The following is a 9,936-nucleotide window of genomic DNA, read 5'->3' as shown; positions in this document are numbered from 1 at the left end:
TATATATTTTTTTTTTTTTTGAGACGGAGTCTCGCTCTGTCGCCCAGGCTGGAGTGCAGTGGCCGGATCTTAGCTCACTGCAAGCTCTGCCTCCCGGGTTTACGCCATTCTCCTGCCTCAGCCTTCCGAGTAGCTGGGACTACAGGCGCCTGCCACCTCGCCCGGCTAATTTTTTGTATTTTTCAATAGAGACGGGGTTTCACCGTGTTAGCCAGGATGGTCTCGATCTCCTGACCTCGTGATCCGCCCGTCTCGGCCTCCCAAAGTGCTGGGATTACAGGCTTGAGCCACCGCGCCCGGCCCCTCTGTCGGGTATATTATGACAGGAAATGAAATAGGATCTTGTAGAGATACCTGCACTCCCATGTCACTGCAGCATTATTCACAATGGCCAAGATAGAAAAACAACCTGTATCCAATGATGCATGGATAAATAAATTGTGGTAGATATATATAATAGAATATTATTCAGCCTTTAAAAAGGAAAGAAATCCTGCTATTTGTGATAAGAAGGATGAACCTTGAGGACACTATGATAAGTGAAATAAGCCAGATCCAGAAAGAAAAATACTGTATAATCTCACTTATACATGGAATATTTTTAGAAAGTTGAAGACAAAGTGGTATGGTGATTACTAGGGGCTAGGTGGGTAGGAAATGTAGAGAAGTCAAAGGGTACACATTTCCAGGTAGGTAGAATGAATAAGCATTGAGATTTAATGTACAGAGTAAGAACTACAGTTAGTAACATTGTAATGCCGGCCAGATGTGGTGGCTCACACTTGGAGTTCAAGACCAGCTGGGGTGACAGAGCAAGACCTTGTCTCTCAAAAAAAAAAAAATCTGGGCTATGGTGGCATGCACCTGTAGTCCCAGCTACTTGGGGCACTGAGGCAAAAGGCTCGCTTGAGCCTGCAAGTTTGAGGCTGCAATGAGCTATCATCATGTCACTGCACTCTATCCTGGGTGATAGAGGGAGACCTTGTCTCAAAAAAAAAAAAAAAAAAAAAAAGGCCAGGCGTGGTGGCTCAAGCCTGTAATCCCAGCACTTTGGGAGGCCGAGACGGGCGGATCATGAGGTCAGGAGATCGAGACCATCCTGGCTAACACGGGGAAACCCCGTCTCTACTGAAAAATACAAAAAACTAGCTGGGCGAGGTGGTGGGCGCCTGTAGTCCCAGCTACTTGGGAGGCTGAGGCAGGAGAATGGCATAAACCCGGGAGGCGGAGCTTGCAGTGAGCTGAGATCCGGCCACTGCACTCCAGCCTGGGCGGCAGAGCGGGACTCTGTCTCAAAAAAAAAAAACAAAAAAACAAAAAAACAAAAAAACAAAAAAACAAAAAAAACCAAAAACCAAAAGAACAAACCAAAAAAACCTCCTTAATAACACTGTAATGTATATCAAAAATTTGTTATAGATTTTAGGTGTTCTTATCATACACACAGATACAAGGTAACTAGGATAATGAATATTAATCTGTTTGATTGAAACAATAATTTCAATATGCATATATGTCAGAATATCATGTTGTATACATTAAATATGTAATAAAATATAAATTTTTAAAAACAGCAAGCCAAGCTTGAGGTTTCAGGGCTGCTAGGCATTTCATTTTCATTTTTTAAGCATATAAAATCCATCATTTAAAGGATAACCTAAGTAAACATGGCTATATTTACAAAGCAGAACTCTGGAGAATAGAGTTACACAATATAATGATTTTCACATTTTCTGAAGTTAGAAAATCTTCTAAATGTTTAAAAACAATCACAAACCTCAGCTCTGCACGCATTATAGGCAAATTGTTATCTATAGCTGCTACTAGAAATGCATCAATGCTCACTTGGGTTCCACAGTGTTTTAAAATTTAGTTAACCAAGATAATGGTAATACTAGTACTATATGATTCACTGTTCCTATTTTCTTCTATGTATCATACAAATGACTATCTCTTTCATTCCTATTTCAACAGATCATTGTGTAAATTAATTTATCCCATCTCCTGTTTTTATTTTCTCCATAATACAATCAAAAATCAGAATAGAATGAAAAACACATTTTTAGATTGATAAGGAAATTGAAGGAATGCTTATCTGATTGCGTGAATAATGTATCTTACACAGACATACTCATGATGGATTAAATTGAAAAACATAATTCTCTATTCCCTCTATCCCTTTTCTATTTGACTTTCAGAAAAATATAAGTAACAGAATACGGAAGGTACATAGTATATAGATGTTTCCCATTAAAACTAATGAAAAAATAAAAATCAGGATAGAAACTATAGCACTGATAATTATGAAAGGAAAACAAATCCTAACAATTAAATATAATTCATTATTAAGAAAAGTTATAGAACTCTGATGTCACTCAATATTCGAAGTTATTTCATAAAGTTTATCCAGAATCACATTTCCTTATTTTAAAATTGTACAGAAAATTTCTGGACTTCCATTTTTTGGAATAGGTGACAGAAAACTTGATTTGGAGGTAGTAATACAAGTATACCTCACTTTACTGAGCTTTGCTTTACTGCACTTCGTAAGTACTGTAAATTTTACAAATTTAAGGTTTGCGACACCACATTGAGAAAATCAGCAGCATTTTTCCAACAGCACATGCTCATGTGTCTCTGTCACATTTTGGTAATTCTTAACAATAATCTGTTACAGTGATCTGTGGTCTTTAATGTTAATATTGTGACTGTTTTGGGACATCACAAACTACTTCCACGTAAGAGCAAACATAAATAGTATATTCTGTTTGTACCACCATTTAGCCATTCTTTCTTCCTCTCCTCAGGCCTCCCTAGTTTCAGACGCAACAATTTAATAACCCTGCAATAGTCTCTAAGTGTTCAAGTGAAAGGAAGACTTGCATGACTCTCACTAATCGAAAGTTAGAAATGAGTAAGCTTACTGAAGAAGGCAGGTCCAAAGCTGAGACAGGCTGAAAGCTAGGCCTCTTGCACCAGTTAGCCAAGTTGTGAATGTAAAGGAAAAGTTCTTGAAGGAAATTGAAAGTGTTACTCCAGTGAACACATGAATGATGAGAATGCCAAGCAGACTTGTTGCTGACAGGAAGAAAGTTTTGTGGTCTTGATAGATCAAACCAGCTATGACATTCCCTTAACCCAAGATCTAATTCAGAGAAAGGTCCTAAAACTCTCTTTAATTCAATGAAGGCTGTGAGAGGTGAGGTAGCTGAGAGGTGAGGAAGCTGCAAAAGAAAGTTTTAAGGTGGCAAAGGTTGGTCCATGAGATTTATGGAAAGAAACCATCCATTCTGCAGTATCCACAATATAAAAGTACAAGGTGAAGCACCAAGTGCTAATGTAGAAGCTTCAGCAAATTAATCAATAAGATCTAGCTAAGATCATTGACGAAGGTGGCTACTCTAAATAACACATTTCAATGTAGATGACACAGACTTCTATTGGAAGATGATGCCATCTAGAAATTTCATACAATGCACGGCTTCAAATCCTCAAAGGACAGACTGACTCGTTAGGGACTAATGCAGCTGGTGACTTGAAGTTGAAGCCAATGGTCACTGACCACTCCAAATAACCTAGAGCCCTTAAGAATTATGCTAAATCTATACTGCTTTTGTGTTCTATAAGTGAAAATAAAGGCAGGATGACCGCACACCTACTTACAATATATTTTAGTTATTATTTTAAGCCCACTTTTGAGACACACTGCTCAGAAAATAAAGGATTTTAAAATATTACTGCTCATTGACAAATACAACCGGTCATCTAAGAGCTCTCATGGAAATATATAAGGAGATTAAGGTTGTTTTTATGCCCGCTAACACAACATCCATTCTGCAGCCCATGAATCAAGAAGTAATTCTGATTCTCATGTCTTTTTTTTTCCATTTGGTTCCAATAGGGTCTCACCCTGCGGCGCAGGGTGGTCTTGAACTCCAAGCCTCAAGTAAGCCTCCTGCCTCAGCCTCTCAGTGTTGGTATTATAGGTGCATGGCCTCAAGTATTATTTAAGAAATAATTATTAAGAAATACATTATGTGGCTGGTGCAGTGGTTCATGCTGTAATCCCAGCACTTTGGGAGGCCGAGGCAGGCGGGTCACTTGAGGTCAGGAGTTCAAGACCAGTCTGGAAAACACAGGCAAACCCCGTCTCTTACAAAAAAAATAGAAAAATTAGCTGGGCATGGTGGCATGCCTAGAGTCCCAGCTACTGGGAGGCTGAGGCAGGAGAATTGCTTGAACCTGGGAGCTAGAGGTTGCAGTGAGCTGAGATCACGCCACTGCACTCCAGTCTAGGCGACAGAGTGAGACTCCATCTCAAAAAAACAAAAGAAAAGAAATACATTACATAAGGCTAGTATAATAGCCACCATACACAGTGATTCCTCTGATGGATCTGGGCAAAGTAAATTAAAAACCTTCTAGAAAGGACTTATTATTCTAGATGCCATTAAGAACCTTAGTGGTTCATGGGAGGAGATAAATATGCCAATATTAACAGGAGTTAGGAATAAGTTGATTCCAACCTTTAGGGATGAACTGGAGGAATTCAAGACTGCAGTGAAGAAGGAACTACAGATGTGATAGAAACAGCAAAAGAACTGGAATTAGAAGTAGAGCCTGAAGATGTGACTGAATTGCTGCAATCCTATGATCCAACTTGAATGGATGAACAGTTGCTTCTTATGGATGAGCACAGAAAAGTGGTTTCTTGAGATAGAAATTACTCCTGGTGAAGATGCTGTGATCATTGTTGAGATGACAACAAAGAATTTAGGATATTCCATAAACTTAGGTGATACTGTAGCTACAAGCTTTGAGAGGACTGACTCCAATTCTGAAAGAAGTTCTATTGTAGGTAAAATGCTATCAAATTATCATTGCATGCTATGCAGAAATCTTTCATTAAAAAAGAGTCAATCAATGTAAACTTGTCATCTTATTTTAAGATACTGCCACAGTTATCCCAACCTTCAGCAACTACAATCCCAGTAGCCATCAACATCTCTATCAGCAAAAAGACTGACTCTTGAAGGCTCAGATGATTAATATTTTTAGCAATAAGGTATTCTTTAGGGTGCAGTGGCTCACGCCTGTAATCCCAGCACTTTGGGAGGCCGAGGCGGGCAGATCATGAGGTCAGGAAATCGAGACCATCCTGGCTAACACGGTGAAACCCCGTCTCTACTAAAAATACAAAAAATTAGCCAGTCGTGGTGGCAGGCGTCTGTAGTCCCAGCTACTCGGGAGGCTGAGGCAGGAGAATGGTGGCGTGAACCCGGGAGGCAGAGCTTGCAGTGAGCAGAGATGGCGCCACCGCACTCTAGCCTGGGTGACAGAGCGAGACTCCGTCTCCCAAAAAAAAAAGGATTATTTAATTAAGGTATATACCTTGTTTTTTAAAAAACATAATACTATTGCACAGTTATATGCACTGGAAAACTTAAAAAAAAAACTGTATGGCTAGGCTTATTATGATATTTGCTTTATTGCAATAGTCTGGAACTGAACCTACGGTTTGTAGTATACTTTGGAGTATAAATCTCTGTTGAATCTTTAATGTAAAGCAGGAATTTTAAAGAATGTAGCTAAATGTCTTCTATATCTTTGTTACTCAAAGCACAGCCCACAGACCAAGTAGCATCAGCGTCAGTTGCAAGCTTGTTAGAAATTCACAAGCCCCACCCCAGACCTCCTGACCAGAATCCTCAAGTGATGTGGTAGTCACATGTTAAGTAGCAAGGTTCTAGACCAGTGTCAAATAGTTCACCAAATCACAGAGCTATTTTTCTGTGGCAAAAACATCCAACACCACAGATTGTCGTGTAGCACCAACAATAACACAGGCTCAGGTCATGTCTGAGATCATATTATAAACCCTGGCTATACCTCTTATTGTGTGATGTTAGACATGTTACATAATCACATGCCTTAGTTTCATCATGTGTACAATGGAGGTGAATAGGTATATCTCATAAGAATAATGTAAAAGTTTATATATTACATGGAAATTCTTAGAATTAGTACCTGGCACACTATAGGTAATCAGAAAATGTTCACTATCGTCCTTATTTTTGGTATCAAGTTCAATTGCTATGAAGACAGTGAATACTTGGAAAGAACAAAGAAGGAATTCATGACAAATTAAAACTGAAATTACACCCAAATTATGCCAGGTAAAAATATTTAAACCAAAATATTTTGATAAATATTAGAAATAGGTAAAAAGCATTAACGCACAAGCAGAATTTTAAGCATTACAATGGCTCCATTGTTTTACTGTGCATTTATACAGTATATTAAATAGCATACTTTATCTTACCAGTCGTTTGCTATAAAGTAATGCTGTGCTGCTGCCACTGGAAACTGCCCATTTAGAAAAATGCATGACATGCTCCAATTGTTTAGAAAGTCCAGCCACTTCCTGTTGTTGTTGCATAAGTTTCATGCGATGGTCCTTTGCAAGGCTCTGAAAACAAGAAAATAATTTCAAAATTAGTATCAGCACGTAATATAGACTTTAATGGTCATTTCCAGGTAAACAAATTAGAATAACTACAATCTCTAAGTACTCAATTTACTGAAACTAAAAATACTCTTAGTGTTTTCCCTATTAGTACAAAGGATCATTTTCACTATAGCAAAAAACTGCATCCCAAATGTGGCCCCTCAGCCCTCAAGACCCTGGATCAGGGGCCTTACGTATTCTGGCAGTTAACTCTGTTCGTGCATCTTACAATACATAAAAAAGGATAGATTAGCTATAATACAGTAAAAGCCTATGAAATTCAACATTCACAAATAAGACAGATGTACTATCCAGCAAACCTGTAAAGTAACTCAATCACGTAATTTACTCAATCATATGATTTCACCTTTTAGGGATTCTACTTCACAGTTGCAATTGCAAGTAGTTTGTGCAAAACAGAGTCATGCTGTGTTGTAGATGACACTTACCCTTTGTATGTGGTAATTTTTTAAAAAGGCATCACATTATTTCTGTCTATTGAGAATTAACATGGGAGCCAACAGATGCACGATTGTGCCAATGCACTTTAAGAAAAGCTACATAAAATAATATAGATTTCTCTAAGGGAAGTATGTATGTACTTTCCTTAGAGAAGGCAGATAATCAAAAGTAGAGCACACTGAACTTGGGTATTTTAAAGGTTCCTATCCAAAAACCTCATCCTAGATCTAGCAAGGAAAAAGGAGAACAGGACTTTCTACTGTCTCAGATAAATTAGAAAAGTTTAAAACTAAAATTGCTATACTACAACATGGACTTACATTCTCAATAAAAAGTGAACCCAGATCCTGGCCCTAGTCAGTTCCAGATTTGGAAAATACACTTGAGCTACACTGAGTTAAGGGGGAAATTGCAGTTGTCTGTCTGAGGGACTGGTAACGGCCAATGACTCTGCCATATGTAATTTAAGTTCAGAGAGACAGTAATTTGCCTAGTAGGCTATTTTTGACCTCTGTAAAAATTTATTAAGTGTTTCTTTGGAAACATTCTAGTAGGAATAGAAATTGTTTACTTTGAAGAGGTTGAGAATTAAGAATCAGAAGCCCTGGTTTTTTGGCCTTCTATCCTAAATATCTATTTCAGCCAATTTCTTATGAGTCTTACCAGATAAAAGGGGTTATGTTTATTTGCCTTTAAAAGGGACTCCAACCAGCCTGGGCAACACAGCGAGACCACATCTTTACAAAAAAAAAAAAATTAGCCAGGAGTGGCAGCACATGCCTTGTAGTCCCAGCTTCTCAGGACGCTCAGTCAGGAGGACTGCTTGTAGTCCCAGTTTCCCAGGAGTTTGAGGCTACAGTGAGCCAAGGCCATACCACTACACTCGAGCCTAGATGACAAACTGAGACCTTGTCTCTAAAAAGTAAAATAAGAAAATTCACTAGAGTGAGACTTCATCTCTACAAAAATAAAAAATTAGTCAGGTGTGGTTGCACAGCTACTCAGGAGGCTGAGGTGGGAAGATTGCTCAAGCTCGGGAGGTCAATGCTACAGTGAAAACACCACTGCATTCAAGCTTGGAGAACAAAGTAAAACACTGTCTCAAAAAAACAAGCCGGGGAGCGGGGGAGGTGGGGTAGTTCATACCTGTAATGTCAGTACTTTGGAAGGCTGAGGCAGGCAGACTGCCTGAGCCCAGGAGTTTGAGACCAGCCTGAGCCAACGTGTCAAAACCCCCTCACTCAAAAAAAAAAAAAATTAGCCAGGCATGGTGGCATACACTTGTAGTCCTAATTACTTGAGAGGCTGTGATGAGAGGATCACCTGAGCCCAGGAGGTGGAGGCTGTGGTGAGCCGTGATTCATGCTATTGCACTTCCATCTGGGCAACAGAGCGAGACCGTGTCTCAAAAAAAAATTATTTTTTAAGAATGAACCTGGTCATCAGTAGATATATACTGACCAGGTTCATTCTTACATATTTGCAAGTCTGGTCATTTTCTTTGTAAAGCTCTTCAAGTGATTCTGATGTACACAGTCAATTTTGAAAACACATACATAGTAATGTATGCACTAGTAGTATCTGGGAAAGCAAATCAAAGTGATATTTGATTTTAAGCAGTTTTAGAAACTTAAATTTCTACTTAAATTTTTTTTTTTTTTAAGTCACAGACCTTGAACAAATAGTTACTATAAATGGGGTCTGATTCTTCCTGCCCAGAATACTTCCTCACTAAATAACTACATTTCCAAAAGAACAGAGAATTATTTTAGTCTTTGTTTCCTGTACAGCTGGTAATACACAGGAATGATCATGCTTTCCCAGAAGGGATAGAACTTTCTGACAGAAACCTTATAATTTGGCAAACTATGACATAAAGAAGATTATCTAAATTATTTCTAGAAGTCTTATTTTTTCCTCAAATCTTCAAACATTAGGATTCTTTTATTTTTTTCTCATTTGCTTCTTTACTGTATCAATATGCTTTCTATGTCAACATACTAAAGGAATACCTAAAAATCATGCAATTAAGATTATAGATTAATGTATCATGTAGGTGTTACAACTTTCTATTATTTGAAGGAAAACCAAAAGTTTGGATCTTGACCTTCATGAGTTTTAAAAAGCTGAGGAAGATAGTAATGTTTTTCTTATCTGCAGTGAGAAACAACTAAGTGCCTTGGGCATATCTCCCCAAGTGCTGCTCTCGCAATTAGAATTATAAAATGTTGAGGGCAGGGCTAGCCGTACTCTTTCACCTAACTTCTCACAGGGTTGAATATATATACTTGAGAACTAAACTGAAGTGTATCTTTCTAGAAAATTTCGCTCCACTAAACCCCCTTATGATGCAAAGTTGTCACTTCAGTTAATCTCAAAAATAACTCATCTGTTTAACATTCAGAGATCCTCCTACAAGCAAGGCATTATAATTTGTGCTATAAAGAAAACAATCAGTTGTCAGACATTCACAGTGTATTATAAAGTTTTAAATTGTCAGCTACAATACAAAATCCAGCAAAGGAAAACTTGGGAGTGGGGAAAAAAAGTATTGAATCATAAATGAAACAATTATATTAAAAGCACTATGATTTCTACTTCACAGTACTTTAGGAAATACTATGTTGAATCAATATACTATCCCATGGGCAGTCACTTACCTCTAACTGATGCAGTAGAGCTTTTCCTTTTTTATTTATTTCTACCATCAATGTAAATATAGCAACTTTAATATCCTGTTCCACCTGCTTTTGATTTTGATTTACTTCAATAATTCTGAAAATTAAAAGGGGGAAAAACATAAGGCAGTTTTTTTGTATAATATTTAAAATTGATGTTTTAATGTCTACATTAGACCAAAATGTTTTCAGCCCTTAGAAGCTCTGCTATTTCTAAGTCCTTCACTTTAAATTGACTGTCTTGAAGATGAGACAGCAGAAATATAATTCTTCTGAAAGATATCACCA

At 37.8% G+C, this 9,936-nt stretch overlaps 1 protein-coding gene across 2 annotated transcripts in view; it reads right to left on the bottom strand.

Moving 5' to 3' along the window:
- Nucleotides 1–9,936, bottom strand: part of TRIM24 (tripartite motif containing 24) — a 127,025-nt gene that overhangs the window by 47,275 nt on the left and 69,814 nt on the right. For both annotated transcript variants that reach the window (XM_025380553.1, XM_025380552.1), the window contains exons 6-7: nt 9,631–9,745; nt 6,323–6,469 (exon numbers count right to left, since the gene is read on the bottom strand). In XM_025380553.1, the coding sequence (XP_025236338.1) occupies nt 6,323–6,469; nt 9,631–9,745 (262 nt within the window). The remainder of the gene's footprint in view (nt 1–6,322; nt 6,470–9,630; nt 9,746–9,936) is intronic.

This window comes from Theropithecus gelada, chromosome 3 (assembly GCF_003255815.1).
Source record: "Theropithecus gelada isolate Dixy chromosome 3, Tgel_1.0, whole genome shotgun sequence".
NCBI lineage: Eukaryota > Metazoa > Chordata > Mammalia > Primates > Cercopithecidae > Theropithecus > Theropithecus gelada.
This window is presented reverse-complemented; position numbering and strand designations above follow the sequence as displayed.